The following is a 20,028-nucleotide window of genomic DNA, read 5'->3' as shown; positions in this document are numbered from 1 at the left end:
GAACGGTTATGGACCACTGGTATAAAATTTACGGCATGTAATGCCTTAAAAGAAAATATTATGAAAATGATCTATAGGTGGTACATGACCCCAGTCAAGCTTGCAAAAATTTACCACTTGCCTGATAATAAGTGTTGGAAATGTAAAGAGACTGAAGGTACATTCTTTCACCTTTGGTGGACGTGCCCAAAGATTAAGGCTTTTTGGGAGAAGATTTATAATGAAATAGAAAAGGTATTTAAATATACCTTTCTGAAGAAACCAGAGGCCTTTCTCTTGGGTATGGTCAGCCATGTGGTGTTAAAGAAGGACAGAACTTTTTTTATGTATGCTACAACAGCAGCAAGAATACTTATTGCAAAGTATTGGAAGACAGAAGAACTACCCACCGTGGAAGAATGGCAGATGAAAGTTATAGACTATATGGGACTGGCAGAGATGACCGGCAGAATCCGAGACCAGGGGAAAGAGAAGGTGGAGGAAGATTGGAAAAAATTTAAAGACTATCTTAAGAAATACTGTGGCAGAATCCGAGACCTGGGAGAAGAGGCTGTGGAGGAGGACTGGAAGAAATTTAAGGACTATTTACAAAAATATTGTAAATTGTATGAATGTTAAGAAAGATGTAAGATTATCAACAATATGGCACCAATAAGTTAGTTAAAAGGAACATGAAGATAAATGAAAATATAAGAAAAGATAAATTTTGGATAAATATTATGCTAAAATTAGGCTTTTAAGGTTTGGGTTAAATTATCTAAAATTAGGGATACAATATTGGAGAATTATAATATAAGAATTGAAACAAGGTGATAAATTGCTGGGTAAAGCTCGAAAATTTGGAACGCAGGAACGAGAGATGCGAGGAAGTCCAAAGAAGTGAAGAAAATGTGGATATTGAAAAATTACATGTTATTTTGTTTGTTTTTTCTATTGTATTAAGAAAATCTTTAATAAATATTTTAATAATAATAAAAAAAGAAATACTGTAAAATTGTGGAATGCTAAGACAATGTTGATTATGAAATTAAGGGGTTGCTAGCTGTAACATTTACGTGAATATGGAAAGTAAGCTTAAAAATTTAATAGAAATTAAGGGAAGGATTTGTTGAAGAGACTTAATTAGAGAATGGAATACAGTAAGGAGAGGTATGAGGAGGTCGGGAAAGTAAGTTTCACGTATATAAGGGAATGAAGTTATACATGTGGTTTTTTCCCCCTTGTATGTATTTTTGTTTTTGTTTTTTGTGTCTTTTTTGTGATTTTTATGTTTTATAAAATTTGTGAAATTGCCAATAAATATCTAAAAAAAAAAAAAAAGAATCAGGGCATCTGCACTCAGGAAGAAGCACCTCCCAGGATCAGTCCACAACCCACTTCGGCCAGGACTCTTGCCAGCCATGCAGTGGGGGGCAGTGAGGCTCCCCTGGCAGCCACGACCTCTGTCCTGCCCACGGCTGCGCCCAGGGCCTGGTTGCACCCAGGAGGAGAGAGGCAGCCCCTCCTCAGGAGAAAGCCTGGGCCCCTGAGCAGCAGCACTGCAGGGACACCTGAGAAGGGAGGCCCCCAGGGCCCCACACAGTTCAGGAGGAGCAACTTGTGGCCTGCAGGGCAACTAAATGGCCTCAGGCAAAAATGATGGAGGAGTTTTTTTTTGGGGGGGGCATGCTTTTATTTTAGGACCTAGTCAAGTTTGGGGAGGAAGTGCGCAGCAGCCAGAGCAAAGCAGTCTCTCGCCCTTTCCTGCAGGGGCCTCCCAGAGTGGCCCCAGCCGGAGACAGGACAGGGGCCAGAAGATGGGCAGCTTGCAGGGGCTGTCGAGGGGGGTTCCCCCCCCCCAGGGCAGATGCCTGCCCAGCTGCTGCTGCTGCTACCGCCCTGGAGGGGAGTTGCCGGGGGCCAGGAGTAATCATCCCACACGATGTCACAGCCCACGCTCCAGCTCATAGCAAAATGATGTGTAATTCCCTAATTAAAGGTAAAGGTACCCCTGCCCGTACGGGCCAGTCTTGACAGACTCTGGGGTTGTGCGCCCATCTCACTCAAGAGGCCAGGGGCCAGCGCTGTCCGGAGACACTTCCGGGTCACGTGGCCAGCGTGACATCGCTGCTCTGGCGAGCCAGAGCCGCACACGGAAACGCCGTTTACCTTCCCGCCAGTAAGCGGTCCCTATTTATCTACTTGCACCCGAGGGTGCTTTCGAACTGCTAGGTTGGCAGGTGCTGGGACTGAACAACGGGCGCGCACCCCGCCGCGGGGATTCGAACCACCGACCTTTCGATCGGCAAGCCCTAGGCGCTGAGGCTTTTACCCACAGCGCCACCCGCGTCCCCTCAATTCCCTAATTAGTGTTATGCAAATAACATCCTCAGCTCCATAATGTGGCTTCCTCATTCTCTGTGAGAGACAGGCAGGCAGGGCCAAGGGAAGGGAGTCCTGGCCCAGCATGGGTGAGCCCTTGGAGCCAGGCCCCTTCCCCAGACCCCACGCTCCCTCGCCCCCAGGGGGACCTGGCTTGCTCCCCCCCACCCAGTCAGGTCAGGCAGGGGCCTCCAGGGAGGGGAGGGGAACCAGCGAGCAGAACAGGCGCCCCAGAGTCTCTCCCCCAGGGGGCTGGGAGCCCAGAGCCCGGCCTCCCTCTCCAGATGGCGCCCGCTCAGCTAGGGGTCGGAGCTCCCTCCTTCCAGCGCCATGCCCTCCCCCAGTGCATCATGGGGAAGCTGCCAAGGCTTTAAATCTGTTGCCCCCCCCACCTCTTGAGGGGCACAGAGAGACAGGTGGGGTCAAGGGAAGAAAGCCTTGGCCAGGCCTTCTCTTGGCTTCCCACACCTGAGCATCTCCTTTCGGACCCCAAGGCCTGCCAAACCCTTCCCTGTGCCTGTCCCCCCGCCCTTGGGTTCATTGCAGGGGGTCGGGCTGGAAGATCCTTCCAGCTCTGTGGCTCCAGGCTTCTGTGATCCCTTGTGACTGTCCTCTGCCCCTTCTTAGACAGGAGAGCGGGCATCGCTGCAGGCTCCTTGGTGCCAGTCACAGGTGCAGCATCAGGAGGCACTGCTTGGGGCAACAAAGCCATGGCGCTCTGCCCACATTTCCTTGCCAGCCCGTCATCCATCTCCGGCCATCTCTGCCCTGGCAGGTGGGACCTTGAGAGCTGCAGCAGGGCTTGGGGGGGCCCCCCGGAGGAGACCCCTGGAGGACATGTGGCCTTACGCATGCCAGTCCCTTGCCCATCTCGCCCCCAGAGCCTGTATCTGGAACAGAGGAGGTTTCTGTGCCGTGAGGGGAGGAGGTGGCTGCCTGGGCACCCCCCCCCCAGGGGTCCTCTCCATTCCTGCGGGACTCCAATGCGGAGAAACAACAGGGAGGGGGAAGAGAGCTCAGCGCCTCGCCATGCAGCCCCCCCATTTCAGTGCATTCCTCTGGGCCCAGCAGCTCGCTCCCCCCTCCCCAAACTCATTAGCTCAGTGACTGACCAACTGAGAAATTAGAGGAGCATTTGGGTAATTTGACGAGAGACTGGGATGGGCTTCTGCGGAAAGGCTGGCGAGGGGGCCGTGGGGGGCCTGGCACGGAGAGTCTCCTGCTCCGGATCTCTCGCTTGCCGTGGGGCTGGCCAGGAAGGGTGTGAGAAGGGGGGGGCTAAGCCACGTCCGCGTGCGGCTCCCCAGGAATTAGTGGGCAGTGGAATGAGCGAGTGCGTCTCTTGATTATTTTTTGATGATGTTTCGCAGGCTGAACGCTCTGAAGTACTCCTGAGCAAGCCAGGCAGGCTCCTCGCCGCGGCAGCGGCTGCTAATGGGTGTTAACCCCGCGACCTCGTCTCCAACGCTGCCTGGGCAACAAGCCCTCCAAATGAGAGGGAAATTAGCAAGGCCACGAGGGGAGCAGGGGAGCGAGGCCAGGCGCCCCCCCGCCAAGCCAGACCCCCCTCGCCTGCACCTGCTCCCCAGGGCATCCTTCGAGGAGGGAGCACGTGCCGGAGGAGTCCCGGGGGGACGTCCCTTGGCAGGTGTCGTGGGAGAAGGGAGAGATCCGCCACCCCACTCTCTATGGGGCTGGCCCCATGCCACCCTCCGCTGCTCCGCGGCAAAGCACCTGCCCTCTTGCCTTCTTCACACCAGGGCTGCTGGTGCGAGCGGGATCTGCAGCCGGGCCCCTCTCTGGGCCCCCATGCCCAGGGAGCCCCACGAGCGAGGCTGCCCCCTGGCATCATGGCAGCCCCTCATCGCTCGGAGAGGGACTTGGCACCTCCGCAATCGAGCAGGCGTTGTGGGGGGGATGCACGAGGCGGGCGCCATTCGTAAATGTCATTGCGCTACCGCCTCATTTTGCAGCTCATTAAACCCAATATTCCTAACCTGTATTAGTGCATCAGGGACAGACCCCCTCCTCCCCCCTACACTGCCAGGCAGACGGAGGGGGCCCACAAGCACACGGCTGAAGGCCGCCCCATGGAAATGGAGCAGAGGGGGGCCCTCACAAGCGAGGAGTGGGGCCTCCCCCTGGCACAGCCCCTGTGGTTGGCGGACAGCCAGGAAGGGGCACCCAGAAGTAAGAGGTTGGGGGGCTGGAGGGGGGGCATGGCGGCGTCCTAGCTTGCCTCTCCATTGCAGGAAGTGGGGAGGCAAGGTTCCCAAAGGGACACGGGGCAGGGTGGGGGGCAAGGATCCAGCAGGGCTGTCAAGGAGCAGGAGGCACATGGAGACCGGGCGTAATCCCTGGCAGTCTGGTGGGGGCCGCTCAGGAGCGCCCACCAGCTGGCAGCAAGGGTTCTCCGACAGGCCCTGACAGGCAGCATTAATCACAGCCAGCGCCCCAAAGAAACTCTTTGCCAGCCGCGGTTTCCCTGCGTGGGCTTCGCGACAAAAGCACATCACTGGGCTGCTGCTCAGGAAGGTGCTGAGGGGCTGCCAGGCTGGTGCTGAGCCCCTTGCCTCCCTCCTTAAGCCCAGGAGGACTTCTTCATCGGCCAGGGACAGACAGACAGCCAAGGGACCCCGGCCAGGAGGAAGTAGCTGAGGAGGAACCCTGCCCCGATCCCTCCCACCCCAGCCCCACCGGCCACATTTTGCTCCCAGGAGTTCAGCTGCCACGCACCCAGCTGCTCGGGGAGTTTGCAAAAGTTGGGCTGGGGGGGGGGGGCTGCTCCGCCGCCCTCTGCCACGGCTGCCTGACGCGCCCCGCTGCACTTTGCAGACGCTCCCTGAGCAGTTTGACACAGTGGCGGCGGCGCCTCGCTCTTTAACATGCGGCCATGTAAAAAAGCAACAGCTCCGTGCGTGATTTATGATACTTCAGAACAACGAAGATTCAATTGCGCTGCACGTCCTCGCCTCTGATTACCTCCTAAATGAGATAAACTGATGGCAATTCATCCCGAGACCTCACCCACTCTCCCAGGGTGCCAACCTGAGGCACTGGGGCCTGCCTGCCTGCCTGCCTGTGGGGAGCCCCCCCCCAGCCCCAAATGCCTCTTCCGCTGGGGGGAAAGGGGGCCCTGGCCTGGGATAGGGGGAGGGGGATGCAGCGAGCCAGCAGATTCCTGGGCGCTGCAAAATGAGGAACAAGCAGAATGCCAATGGGGTTTGGTGGCCACATCAAGCTGCAGGAAAAGAAGGTCAGGTCTGCCCTCCCCCCAAGTCTGCCCCATATCGTCATTCTGCACAGCAGGTGCAGCGAGGGATAAATGGGTGCTGGAGTTGAGAATGCAAAGCCCCCCTTCACCCGAGAGGCCCTGGGGTGTTGCCAGAAGGAGCCACGGGGGTTCCTGAGCATGTGAAGATATCCACTAACCAATGCAAATGCCTTTCCTTTGCATTGCCAGCAGATCAAGGGGGGAGGAAAAGGCCTCATCCTTCTTGCTCCGTCTGTGCAGAGAAGGGGCTCACTAACCTGCACCCCTAAAAGCCTCTAAGGATGTGCTAGACCCCTGGGATATTGCTACGGTTTAACTCAGCTCCCCCGGGACACACAGCTCACAAGCCTAGGCGACGGACACACACACACACACACACACACACACACACCCACCCCAGGCCAGGCACGGCACAGACTAGGAGGAGACAGGCTCAGCTGAGGTCTCCCTCCTTGAGGACTAGCGGCCTCACTATCAAGGCAGCAGATATTTATTTCTTCCACCCTGAACACCACTTCTAATGGATATTTATTTCTTCCCTCCTGCACAACCCAAGCTGCCCCGCTCAGCGCAACCTGGGCAGTGTCTTCTCCTTGAGCACAACGCACAACCCCCTGAGCGAGCGAGAAGCCCCTTCCCCACAGACCCCGGAGGGAAGGCTGGGAATCGGGCCGGGCTTTCCTGGGAAGCACAACGCCCCTGCAGGCAGGCCTCAGAAAGAGGCAGGAAGGAGGGCCAGGCCTCGAGGCTCAGGACAGGTCCCTGACTGCTCTCAAGGCCCTCCCAGCTAAGCGGCAACAGAAAGGACTCTGCACATGCTCTGGAGGCTGAAGGATTCACAACATGACTCCTGCACTGCGGGGGCTGGACGAGGTGCCTCTTGGGCTGCCTCCCAAATCTACAGTTCTGTGATTTCGCGCAGCCTCCGAGGAAGCAGCAGCTGCTTGCCTGGGACGGAAGCCCCCACTCTCGTTGCCCTCTCCTGGGGGCGCCTGCGCCTTGAAGGGGGAATCAGGCCCACCCTGGCCCTCCCCAGGCAAGTTCCCCAAGGTACCTTCGGCCACCGTCCCAGCCCCGTCCGGCCGGCTGGTGCCCGTGCTCTTTTTCCGGCGATGCTTCTTCCTGTTGGCGTGGGGGGAGGGCGGGGGCTCCAGCTTGGGGCTGGCGGTGCTGGACACGTTGGGGCTGGAGCTGAGGGAGTCGGCGGTGCCGTTGGCTGGGGGCGGAAAGAGGAGAGAGAGTGTCAGACGCGCCGTCCGCGGCACACCCACCCTGCCGACCCCCAGGCCCCATGCAAGCGGGGTTGGTCTGGATGACCCCTGGGAACCCCCCAACTCTACAATAAAAGCAGGCAACCTACCCCTCCACTACCTTTCTGCCCCTAGGAAGGCATCCCCCATTGGGGGATATCGATGCCTCCCCTGCCCCCCACCGAAAGGGCCAGGCCACCCCCCCAAGGGCAGAGCAGATCCCCCCCCCCACCAATGGGGCAGGAACGGGAGGGTCCCCACGAGCGCCTTCCATATCCCTGCCTGCCACGCGCCAAATTTATCCTCAATCATACTGTTCCTTACAATTAATAGCAGAATTAGAAACAATCAGGGAGCTGGCTAATTACTGTCAATTAGAGTGCGCTAATCAAGCTCCGATCACACACACACGCACACACGCCGCCGCAGCTCTCACCATTAAATGTCAAATTTCATTAGAGACCAGCAACAAAATCAGAAGCCTGACATTCAATTCCAGCCGCGGAGCAGAGAGCGCCAGCTCCCAATCAGCGTAAATGCGGAAGCCCCCCCGCCAGGCGCTCCAGACCCCCCCCCGCGGCCCAACCCCACCCTCCTCGGCTAGGGATCCCGGGCAGTGCGGCCCCTGCACCCCCCAAGGGCAGGGGCTTTTGGGGGGGGCTCCTTGGGCTCCCTTCACTGGGAGTGGGGGGAGTGGGCTGCCCCCACCCTTCTGCAAACAGGCCCCTGGCACAAACACCAGGCTCACCTGCGTTACTAAAAAGCCCCCACCGTCCCACCCCCCTGCCGCTTTAGTGGTCTCTGGCCTGGCCCCTTTGCAGAACTACCGTTCCAAGCGACATTCTTTTTGTAAACCGCTTTGAGGTTTCCTACAATCAAGGGGCGTGCAAATTTTACGAAATAAAATGAATGAAACCACATCAAGTTGCACTGGATTAAATGCGCAGGGTGGGAGCCGATGTCCTTAATGCCAACTGTTTGTGAGGAGGACTTTGGCCTCCCCCCATAGAGTCTGGGGGAAGCCCCTCTTGCTTCGGAACCCCTGCCATGCCAGGGGGCAGGGGGGACAGGCAGTGGGGGGGGGGGCTGAACTTCCTTTGGATCCTGCCCTGCTCAGGATGCGTTAGTGAGGGATTCAGGGCCCTGCAGAGACAAGCCAGCAGGGCCTCAGCCACAGGCGGAGAGGGGCAAGGGAAGGGGCAGAGCAGGGAAAGGGGCCTGCCCACCCCCCAGCCAGGCCCAGGGTGAAGCAGGGGCCCAATCACCCTGGGGGATCCTGTCCTTGGGCTACAGACCCATCCGTGCTCAGCTGTGGGGCTCTGGCCCCAGGAAACGTCTGGCCATGGGGCAGCCCCATGGTGTTGCAAACCCAGCCAGGGCCCATGTGGGGAAGGGGCAGAGCTTGGCAGCAGAGGGGCTGCCCTGCAAGCAGGTCTCAGGCACACACACCCCAGGCATCACCGTGTGGCGCTGGAAAAGGCTGCTGCCTGTCCGTGCAGACACCACTAGGCCAGATGGACCAAATGCTCCGTCTCGGTATGAGGAGACTGCCTCTCTTCCCAGCATGGCTGCTGGAACTGGCCCCCTTGCCAGGGGGCCTGGATGGGGCCCAGCCACGGGGACCTCACCAAGTCAATGGCTTCTGGGCTGGCCCGGGAGGATGCACAGATCCACGGCGAGTCGTGCAGTGCCAACCTCAGAAGGGCTCCCAACCCCTCAGCCCCCACCCAGGACAGGTGCCTGACTCACGGCCTCCTCCCCACCTCTCTCCTCTGCCGGGGCCCTTACTCCTGCCAGTGCCTCCCAGTCCCGAGGGCCACACGCCACCTCTGGGACCAGGAGAGCAGGCGTTGGGCATTCTAGGTGGCAGAGAGCTCCTGCCCTGTTTGCCAGCCTCCCAGAGGCATCTGGTTGGGCACTGGGGAAAGCAGGAGGTTGGGGCAAATGTGGCAGGAGGCTCTTCTTATTGCCAGATTGGGGGGGGAGGCCTTTCCCAGCCAGAGGGCCACTTTCTCTTCTGGGGGCATGTGTGGGGCAAGAATGGGCAGCCAAAGTGGGCTTCATCAGCCGGGCAAGACTCTGCTCATGCCCACCTGTTAAGCAGAGCTCAAGGACGCCTTGGGGCCGGGCAAAAGCTCCCTGGGAGAGTGCAAGGCAGGGCTGGGGAGAGGCCCAGGGGCCAGGCGGAGAGAATGGGAGGGCCACATTTGGCCCCCCGTTTCCCCGTTCCTGCCGGCTGTTCTTCTTTCCAGAGGTTGAGGACCACGGGCAAGGAGGGGGGTGTTTTGGAAACTCTCCCACACCCAGGGGGACCAGGGTGGAATTCGACACGGATGCAGGAAAAGCCCTGGGAACAGGGCCACGTGGTAGCGGAGGGCACCTCAAAGGTCATCCAGACCAACCCGCCTATACGGGAAGAGACTCCTCACCCCAAGCGACGCTCACGCAGGAGAGCGGTGAACCTCCCCATCTGCCAAGGGCTCCCAGAGCCGCAGAGGCTCTCCGGCCACTGTTTGCCCCTGGCCTGCTATAAGGACACCCCCCCTCACCGCCAGGGGCCAGAGCCCCACTTCCTCTGCTGTCGCCTCCGGCCAGGGCAGGTCCTGGTGGCGCAGGCAGGGTCCTCCCCACCTGGGCGATGGGCGAGGAGCCCTCTGCCATGCCCCACATCCGCTGGCTGGCTGGCTCCCGCCCGCTCACTCGTTCTCTCCCTCTCTTTCTCTCTCTCGCTCTGCCCCATCAGCAGTAACAGTCTGATTAATTCGCTTCCAGCAGGGAGCTGATGGGGCCAATGATGGAGGCGCTGCATCAGGCGCGCCGAAATTGATAGTTTTTCACAGTTACAAATGAGGAGCCTCCCCAGCTCCAAATGGCGGTGGCGCAGTCGGACTCCGGTAATGATCATAAAGAGGCTCTCTTTAAACTGCGAAAGCCCCTGGGAGGGAGTGGGGGGGCGGCTGCCGCGCTAATGAGAACGACAAGGGGGCGAGCAGGCATGGAAATGGCTCCTCCACTCTTGATGTGCATTTAACTGCTTTTTTAGTGCGGCGGCAGAGCCAGGAAGCACCGAGTGATGGATGCCGCACAGAAGCATTTATTTTCCAATTCGGCAAAGTGGCTACGTTGGGAAATGTATGAATTATTTTAATTCACTCAACTGTCCTGAAACACCCGTGCAGGAGGGAGGGAGGGGGAGGGAGGGAGGGGGGAGGCAAGAGAGATCTTTTGCTGGGGCTCCTGCTCATTGCAGCCAGCCAACGGGTGCAGCACATCCGCAGGCAGGCAGGCAGGCAGGCAGGCATGAGAGGGTGGCCAGAGCCTTCCCCTGGGAGGCAGAAGACCCTTGCTGCCTCTCTGCCCCTCCAGGCCTGACCTCCGACCTCCCCTGGCCCTGGGCAAAGCGGGGCCTTGCCTGGGGTGGCCCCCTTTCCCCTGCCTTCTCCCCTTCTCAATCCCTGTGGAAACACTTTGGGGCCCCAGGCTTGGAATAAAGAGCAGGACATGGGGAGGGCAAAGAGGAGTGAGGCGGAGGGGACCCCCACCTTCCTGGGGGGGGGGCAATTTCTGGCCTGCATCATGGCAGCGGCCCCACTCCATGGGCTGAGCTCTGAAGACAGGGGCTGCAGGGGCAAACCGCAGCAGGTCTGCCACAGCACAAAACTCACAACCCCCCCCCCACGGCTGCTGCTGCCACTCACTCACCTGGGTTTGGGACGCTGCTAGGCAGGACGACGGCCTCATTCCACTGGTCTGCGCTGGAGACAGAGTAGGAGCGCTGGTGCATGCCCCCTCCCCCGCCGCCATCCGGCTTCATGCTGAAGCCCACCAGGTTGGTGCCGCTGCCCGAGCGCTCCGAGTGCAGGGAGGTGCTGCTGGCCGAGTGGGGGGCACCTGCAGGAGAGAGACAGCCCCGGGTGAGGGGGAGACCCATCTGGGCATGGGGGATCTGCAGTGGAGGGATGGAGCCAGACCCAAGGATTTGGGGGCCACCGGGACCTCTGAGGACAAGAGGAGGGCAGGCGGAGCCACTATATTTGGGCATGGGGGGCTGGCTGCCCTGATGCCCCCCCCATTGCTTGGAGCTCCAGTCCCTCTGCACGCAAAAAGGTACCTTTGCTCCTAAAGGCTACAGGTAAGCTGCTAAATGGCGCTGTTTTACGATGCCTGAGAAACACCTGTCGAGGGCCGCTTGGGGAAACAGCTTTGTTGAGTCACGCCAGCTTCCCACCCCAGCCGCCACCCAAGCGGGGCAGCAACAAGCTGTGCCCCCCTCCCTCTGCCCCCAGTATGCGGTCCTTGGGGCCACTTGCCCGAGAGGCCAGTCGCAGCTTCCTGTGGTGGGGGAATTCACAAGGGAGCCCGCAAGGGGGGGCAGACAGAAGGGGGCTACGTTCCTGCTGCCCACAAGTTCTGACCTGCCTGTCCGCCTGTGCCTGTAGTGGCCAAGCCCACCCACCTCTGGTCTGGCACCTCCTGACTCATCCGATGGCAAGGACAGCAGGAGGGGCATCAGTGGGAGACAGACAGACAGACAGACAGACAGACAGAGGGGTCCTGTGAGGGATCAGCCTGAACCTCTGGCCAGAGAACCACGGAGGGGATATTGCAGAGCCCTTCAGGATTCCCTCTTTGGCACTGCCAACCCCTTGGCACACAGGAACTCTCACTCTGCCGGGGTGTCCCCCCGGCATTTATATCTTCTTACATTACGGGAACAAAACTTTTGGGAAGAACCAAGCAAAAGCCGTCAGCGCGGACGCTGCTCCCCTCCCACTGCACTGCGCAAGGGGGCCAAGCAGCCCCAGCTGGCCAGCCCACCGCCTGCCCCATTTCAAGGAAGCCCCCCCATCTTCACAGCCCTGGGCACTTCCAGAGAGAAAGTGGGAGAGGACAGCCACTTCTTCTCGGCCCAAGACTGATCCCGGAAGGCAAGGCCTGGGAGACAGAGGACCAGGGCAAGGGCGGCAGGGAGCCACAGGCTGGGCTTAAGCCGCCTTGCAGCCCCCCCCCCCCAGATGGATGGGGCAAGTGGGAGGGGGAGGCTGATGGGGAGACAAGGGGGCACCATCCTGGCTAGACTCCCTCCTTGGAAGGGGGCGGACTCTCCTTCCCTGAAGGTTTTTAAAGAGAGGCTGGATGGCTGTCTGTCAGGGATGTGTTGGCTGTGATTGCTGCATTGCAGGAGGTTGGACTAGATGCCCTTTGGGGGTCCCTTTCCAACCTCTAGGATCTCGGAGCTGGGGGAAGGAGAGAGGCTGGGCCCCCAAGCCCCTGCTGCCCACCCCACACAGCTGGGGCTCCAAGCAACCGCAGCTGCTCTCAAGCCAAACCCGGCCAGAGCCTTGTGGTCCTATTTATCTCTGTGCTATAGAGAGCAAGCCCCAAACCTGACCATTGCCAGGACAGGTGTAAAGGGGTCTGGGGTCCGAGGGGAGCCTTGCTGCTCTGCTGGCCCCATCCCCGGCCCCACCCTGGCATGAGTGACAGGGCCGCCCGCTCTCTGCTCCGCTGAGCTCCCCCTCCCTCTGGCGGTTCAGCGCCTGAAAAACACGTGTAAAACCATGACACTGACTTTGCCTCTAATTAGCCCTTAATTTACAAGACATACTCGGAAGGGTAATTAGCTGGTGCTCGGCTCCCGGCTGCCACATCCATCTCTCTTGCTGCCTTGCCTGGCAGGAGGGGAGGGGCTGCAGCAGCGGCAGGCAGGAGCAGCCATGGTCAAGACCCCCCCAGCCAGAAGCTGGAGATGACGGGGAGCCACAAGGTCCCAGCCAGGGCTGCCAGGGAAGGAGATTCACTAGGGCAGCAGATCCCAGCGTTAATCTTCCTCCCTCCTTGTTCCTAAGGCAGAACTTCTCTCGCCCCTTCTTCCCTGGTGGGGAGAAGGACAGCATTCCGGGGTCCATCTCAGGGGGCAGAATGTCTTGGACCTGCCTCTAGCAGCAGGAGGAGCAAGAGGAGGAGGGCAGCCTTCTCAAGACCTTGACTCCCCCCACCAGCCACCCTCCCGCCTCTGGGCAGAGCAATGGCATCGTGGGCACAGGCCCTCTGGAATGCCCACCCGGCGTCTCCCGGCCTCCCACTCCTGACTTCCATCCTAGCGCAAGGTGCAAATCAGGTCTTATTTCACTGGCTCAACAGGCGCATGAGTTTTATGCAGGGAGAGGGAGCTGCCAGGGAGACTAGCCAGGCTGGGTTTTCACAAAAGAAATGGATAATAATAATAATAATAATAATAATAATAATAATAATAATATATTATACCCCGCCTATCTGACTGGGTTGCCCCGCCAGAAGCAGAAGTGCTGCGACCTCCAGCTGGGGATGCCAGAGTCCGGCCATTGTGCCCATGAGCCACCCAGAGCCCTCCTGTCCACCCCTCTTTTCCAGCCACCCAAGCGGGAGCCCACCACACCTCTCTGGGGGAGCAAATTCCATCGTTTAACTTTCTTTTATCTGCCCTGAATCTTCCCACATTCAGCTTCCTAATTTGGAAGTCCACCTGAGATAAGCGTCGTTCCTGTCTCTCCTTTATTTTTTTGAAAAGGACCCCGGTGTGGGATTTGAGAAGAACTCGGGTGAACTACCCCTGCTGAGAAGAAGAAGAGCTCCCAAACTGCTCTGGACTAGAATGACTCAAATTTGTCACTCGCCTGAGATGCCAGACAGCCAAGACCTGAGACACACCTGGCTGGGGGGCTCAGAACATCAGTTAGGTTAGCTGAAGTTCTGTGCTGGGCACAGAAAAGGAGGGCCAATGCCCTGCAGGCAAGGATGCCCCCCCCCCTGTGGGGAGGCAGGAGCCAAGCTGCCAGACGTGGTCACTGCCTGGTACTGAGGGGGGCGGGCAGCAACTTGTGTTCATGGTGGCAGCTCTCCCTCTCAAGGTTCCCGGTCCTTGGGAGCTGGCATGTGCCAGGCAAGGCAGGTGGAGCAGGGGGGCTTGGGCAGAAGGAAGCTGGAGGCTGAAATTGGCCATCGGCGGCAGCAGCAGGGGGAAAGGGGAGGGGGCATAGGTGCCCTCACAGCCACAAGCTCATTCTGCAGTGCTGCAGAAAATGGGCCTAGCACAGTCCTCAGATGGAGGTCCAAGGGGGCAGGGTGCTCAGAGGACTCGGAGGGGCAGAGCCTCCCCTTGAGTCCCCTGTTCGAGTTTCAAATGAGGAATTCTGAAGAAAGTGGACAATGGGTCACACAACACCCCCCCCACATTAGTTTGCTGTCGTCCTTCATCCATCCAGCCACTCGCTGTGCCAGTTCAAGTCCATTTCCATTGATGGGGAATCAGTCTCTGCCTTCCCCTCCAAGAGTGGGCCTGGAGTGTGTGTGTGTGTGTGTGTTGGGCGGGGGGGGGGCAGGTGGAGGCTGCTCCACAGCAAAAGCCCCCTGGAAGGACAGCTCACTCACTGCACCCCCTCTGGGCTGGGCTTTGCCAACAGCGCGTTTGGGAGCAGCAGCCCACAAGGGCAGGAACGGCCAGCCGGGGCCCACAGCAAAAGAGGGGCCCACAGCAAAGCATTATGTGGAGCCCCTGCCAGGCTCCCTCCCTGGAGGCCTGACGGTTGACAGACAGAAAAGGCCCCACAGCGGCCTCTGGAAACTTGGAGCCACCCAGTTTGCCCACTAGGAAACTGGCAGGCTCCAGCCACTGGCCAAGGCACCAGAGGGTCCTTTGCCATCGTTCTCTGCAGGTCTCCCGGGAGGCGGTTGAGGGCCAAGAGCGGAGGGGGGGCCTTCTCTTGCAAGGCTCTGGGGAGTCAGGAGGGAGAGAGGGAGGGAGTTTGAGCAGAGAGACACCTTGGAAAGCTATTTCACAGAGCTGTGCAGCTGGAAATGGCATGGCAGGCAGGCGAGGAGTCGCTGGAGCAGCCCGAGTGTCAGGCCCATCAGCACAGATCCGGGCGCTGGGAAGGGAGCAGCTAGAAGCCAGGCTCAGCTGGCAGAGGAGGGCCTTGCTGAGGGAGAGGCCCTGGGACAAATGACCCCCACCCTCCTCTTTATCCTCCAGGTGAAGGGACCCCTGACCATTAGGTCCAGTCGTGGCCGACTACGGGGTGGCGGCGCTCATCTCGCTTTATTGGCCAAGGGAGCCAGCGTACAGCTTCCGGGTCATGTGGCCAGCATGACTAAGCCGCTTCTGGCGAACCAGAGCAGCGCACGGAAAAGCCGTTTACCTTCCCACTGGAGCAGTACCTATTTATCTACTTGCACTTTGACATGCTTTCGAACTGCTAGGTTGGCAGGAGCTGGGACTGAGCAACGGGAGCTCACCCCGTCGTGGGGATTCGAACTGCCGACCTTCTGATCGGCAAGTCCTAGGCTCTGTGCTTTAGACCACAGCGCCACCCGTATCCCTGAAGGCAGGAAGAGGCTGTGCCAATTGTCTTCTGCTGCTTCAGAGGGGAGGACCTGAACTAGTGGATTCAAAGGAGAAGAGATTCTGACTAAACCTCAGAGAAAGCTTTCTGAGGGTGAGAGCTGTTTGCTGGTGGGATGGACAACCTTGGAAGGTGGTGGGCTCTCCTTGCTTGGTGGTTTCGGAAGTTGGTTGGGCACCTGTTCGGCTAGGATTGCTGCATTGCAGGGGGTCAGACTCGATGACCCTTGGCAGTCCCTTCCAACTCTACGATCTGGATTCTAGGATTGCTCACAAGGACAGATCCTGATAACTGCTGAAACACATCAAGGCAGCTGATGGCTCTTGCTCCCCTTAGACGGCTCTCTCTGGCAGAAACAGGCACACCTGTGCTGGGGACCAGCTCACCTTGAGCTCCTTGGCGAAAGGTGAGGGGCAAAGGCAGTAAAGGAAGCAAACACCTACGAAACCCCTCCTCCAAAAAAGCCAGCCTTGCGGGGCTCAGGGGCTTAGCTTTCAATACGATATCTTTATTGTCACTGCCCCATACGGAACAATGAAGTTGAAAAATCTACATAAGACATTCGAAAACCCCTAAAAACTCTGAAACCCCATTTTAAAATACAATATACTGCAATACAATATACTATACTCCTTATACTGCATTTCAAACCAGAATTGCATTTGGGTAGAAGCTGTTTCTCAGGCAGCTGGTCCTGGTCTTTATAACCCTGGACCTTCTTCCAGAAGGAGGAAGCTGAAAGAGATCATTTCCGGGTTCCCAAGCTGTGTCTGATCGGGAGGGACAGGAGATGCTTAACAGGACATTGTCCTCTTTCTTATCCTATGATGCTCATTTTGCATCAAATGTGCAAGTTGCTCCTCAACTAAAACATAGCGCTGCCTTCTGCTGACACCCCCCCCTCCGAGGGGCCACCGAACCCAGTCCGGCCAGCCCCCCCTGAAATCCCCCTGGCGTTGCTGCCAGAGACCTTGTAAGCAGGAAGTGCTCTGAGAACTGAACGTGGCAAAGCCTGAGCTCCCTGGCCTCCGCCACTGACCAGACTCCTCCCTCCTAAGGCAGGAGCATTCATTCAGTGCCTCCTCAACCACAGTCTCAAGTTGATTCACATATAAAATAAACAGTTAAAAACACAAAAAGCCTCGAGCGCACTTGTCTAAAGCCCTAACAGGTGAACAGTGGTGGCAAAGATCCATTTCTGCAGCTGGCAAAGCCTGTTGAGAGTCGAGAGGAAAAGGCCCCTGGGGGCAGGAGGGGGGAACCTGGACCCTCCCCCACCCTCTCTTTATTTACTTGACCTGTGCCCCCTCCATCAGTGGAACTGGCACTATCCCAGGCACCCCATAATACCCTTTCCACATTGGCAAGAACTCAACGATTCCAGAGCTACCCTGTGGAACCCCCTGCCTCTTGAGATCCAGCAGGCGCCTTCACTGGACCTTTCACAGAGCCTGCTAAAAATATTCTTGCTTAAACCAGCCTCCCCAGACGCTTAAAAAGTTGCTGTGAATCTGAGCTGGTTTTAGTATTTTAATTTTCTGTGTGTCTTAAAACTATTGAAATGTTATCCTGGCATTCTCATTTTATGCTTTTGCAAACCACAACCCGGCGGTGTGCCATTTTACGAAATAAAAAAAATGGAACAAATAAAAATGGAGACCCTTTCAGAATAAAGAGCTGAACAGTAATACTGCCAGGGAGTGGCGTTTTGTGAGGAGAGCTCTGCCGCTGCTAGATTGCTCTGGATGACCGAAGAAGCAGCACTGAGGGAGGCGCTGGAAGGAACACATGCCAAGGGTTTTAATCTGTTTTAGTATTTTAACTTTTGCATGCTTTAAAGTACAGCTGTATTTTCATCTTGATTTCCTTCCTTTATCCTCTGTAAACCGCTTTGAGGTTTTGGTTTTTAATAATCAAGCAGTGTACAAATTTTTATGACAGAAATCTGTTCCCAGCGCCGGGCGCAAGGGCATGGGGAATTTAGACAAGGGAAGGGGAATGGCAAGTGGGAAAGGATGAGCAGCCCCCCCCCCCCCCAGCCGCAGCTGCAACCTTCCAAGTCAGAACTGCTGCCTCATGGCCTTTGCTAGCCCACCTCTCTGGGCTGTTTGTCAATTTTACAAAACACACGCAGAGGCGGACAGAAGAGCGAGTCCCGACCAGAGAGGAATGGAAAAACAAGCAGATGGACTATGCCGAAATGGCTGGAAAGCTCAGGAACCCAAGAAGACAAAAACTTTTAAAAAGAATGGGGGGAAATTATAATCTATTTAGGAGACCACTGCAAGCGGATGAAAACATCAGCAGGATTTTAATCTCACTTGTAGCGTAACAAACACTATAATATGGATGGATTGATTACAGAATAATATGCAGTTTTAAATGTAAATAATAGGACCCATGAAGGGATGGGGAGAAGTCTGGAGCTTCAGAGGAATCTCTATATATGGATGTGTACAGTCCTACCTCGGGTTGAAGTAGCTTCGGGATGAATATTTTCGGGCTGCACTCTGCGGCAACCCGGAAGTAACAGAGCATGTTACTTCCGGGTTTTGCCGCTTGCGCATGCACAGATGCTCAAAATGCCATCACGCGCATGCACGGAAGCAGCGAATTGTGACCCGCGCATGTGCGGGTGCACGGATGCGTTCGCTTCTGGATACGAACGGGGCTCCGGAACGGATCCCGTTCGCATCCAGAGGTACCACTGTATTTGGACTGTTATAAAATTATATTTGCAAAATCAAATAAAAATGATCAATCCATTTTACAAAACATCAAGAGATCCATGGATCTTCCAGGCATGGATTCAGCGAAGAGAAATGAGCCCATGCCAAAGGTGTGCCTCTTGCTTGGGCTGTGTGGGGCAGGTGTAAAAGAGACACACCTGAGTTAAGGGCAACTCCCATCAGTCTCAGTGTCATGTAGCCCTTGGGCTGATGGGAGTTGTAGTCTGGAAGGCGCCAGGATGGGGAAGATGGCATGCAGTTCAGCGGAAGAGCTGAAGGCACTGCTGCTCATCACCGATTACATGACGGAGCGGTTTCATTCTCCGAGCCTTCAAACTTAAAATGCAACTTTCTACAAGATTATAAGGTCTGCAGGCTGCTTCTAACCCCCCAAATAACACCTTCCATTTATGATGCATAGCTGGGTTTGCTAAGGAGTCATACACTATATCATTGCATGTTTTTAAAACAGTAAAGGCCTTTGTCTAATTAAGCCATCTATGGCCTTTTAGACTAAAATTTCATTATTGTTGCTGTTATTATTATTATTTATTTGCATTTCTGATAGATTTCAACACAAGAAAAAAAACTTTACGGAGGGGGGGGGGTAGGAAGGGCACAGCTAATGGGGCATTTAAGTAGGCAGCAAAGGGAATGTGCAGGGAAGACCAGGGCTGCCTGGACAGAGAAGAGGGGCCGGCCAAGATCCAGTGGGGAGCCACATAGACATTTCTGCCAGGAGAGGAACTGTTTTGCAGTCATGCCTTGCAGCTGAGGCCGCTCAGCCTTGGCAGGGAAGAGACCCCTTGAAGAAGGCTGCCCCCATTCCCAGGGCAGGGGAGTCCAGAGACCCCTGCTTCCAGAGGTGAGGGAGGGGTCTTCGCTCTGCCTGCCTCCCTCCGTTGCCCAGCGCCCCCCGCCTCTCCCCCTGCCTCAATGTCATCACCCCCGTAGTGAGCAGCAGAGCAGCAGCCAAACAGGTTTCCCTTTTCTTTGTTAATTCTTCCCTCATTACATTTGAAATTCCACAATCAGTGTGCACTGTAATTGTCGAATTTGATGCTAATGATTAATGAATTAAACATGGATCCATCAATTAGTCCTTGGAGAATAATTCTGCATAAAGCAGCGGATAATGTAATTACAGTAACAAAGATAATGAGATGTTAACATCGACAGAGCCCGACGTGACATGATCACAGCAGGCAAAGCAACCGGGCTTGGGGGAGCCAATCGCGCTCTCTGCCCCTGCGGTGCGGGCGGGGGGACGGGGGGGGGGGGCAGGGCACGTGCCTGGCCGGGGCGAAGGGCAGAGCACATGCCAGCCATGCGCGCTTAAGAGGGGAACAATCAAGCCAACGAGCCAGCCCCACGCGCACCAATGACGCCACGGGTGGAAGGGCAGAGCAAGCCCCACAGTCCGGATGCACTCTGCCCTCCTCCACAAGGCCCAAACCTCTCCTTCCTCTTGAACCCAGCGCAGAATTCCAGACGCGCACCAGGCAAGGTGAGGAGCAGACCCCTTGTGGAGCCTGGGCAGGCATCCCGACCCGTTCCCCTAAGACCTTCAGGAGGAAATACACCCTTCCACCCTCCCATCGACTCCCTTCCAGATACACCGAGGTCCCCTCTTCCTGTGCACCAAGCGCCCATCTGCGTGCCACCCCCCTTTGCCCTGCCGGGGTGGGAACATTGTGGCACTGACTCTGCACAGCACTGGGCACTCCAATGTTCAGCAGCAGCAGCAGCAGCACCAGGCAAGGGCAGGGCAGAGGCTGCCTGGGGGCCCAGCCCCAACCCATCTGTGGCAGGGCATGTGAGGCTGGCCGGGACCTGGCTCCCAGCTGCAGCATTGAGAGGCCCCCCCAGAAAGCCAGCTGGAGGGAGCTGGAGCCATGAATGCCAAACATGCGCATTGGAGCAGAAACAACAAGGAGATTTGTTGTGGCTGCAGCTTTTGTGGGATCTCTGAAAAGATTCCGCCACCAGCGGCCAGTGGGCCTTCAGAAGGGCCAGAGGGGACTCCGTTTCCA

The 20,028-nt window shown here is 57.1% G+C and overlaps 2 protein-coding genes across 5 annotated transcripts in view; both read right to left on the bottom strand.

Annotated features, from left to right (window-relative positions):
• Positions 1-20,028, bottom strand: part of LOC310827696 (uncharacterized protein) — a 751,453-nt gene that overhangs the window by 405,573 nt on the left and 325,852 nt on the right. The window lies entirely within an intron of this gene.
• The window catches only part of AGAP3 (ArfGAP with GTPase domain, ankyrin repeat and PH domain 3), a 102,607-nt gene that overhangs the window by 7,675 nt on the left and 74,904 nt on the right, over positions 1-20,028 (bottom strand). For all 3 annotated transcript variants that reach the window (XM_083703991.1, XM_083703990.1, XM_083703992.1), the window contains 2 exons: positions 10,588-10,776; positions 6,690-6,851 (listed from right to left, as the gene is read on the bottom strand). In XM_083703991.1, coding sequence (XP_083560117.1) covers positions 6,690-6,851; positions 10,588-10,776 — 351 coding nt within the window. The remainder of the gene's footprint in view (positions 1-6,689; positions 6,852-10,587; positions 10,777-20,028) is intronic.

The sequence above is a fragment of the Podarcis gaigeae genome, assembly GCF_964106915.1.
Source record: "Podarcis gaigeae genome assembly, chromosome: 12".
Classification (NCBI taxonomy): Eukaryota; Metazoa; Chordata; class Lepidosauria; order Squamata; family Lacertidae; genus Podarcis; species Podarcis gaigeae.
This window is presented reverse-complemented; position numbering and strand designations above follow the sequence as displayed.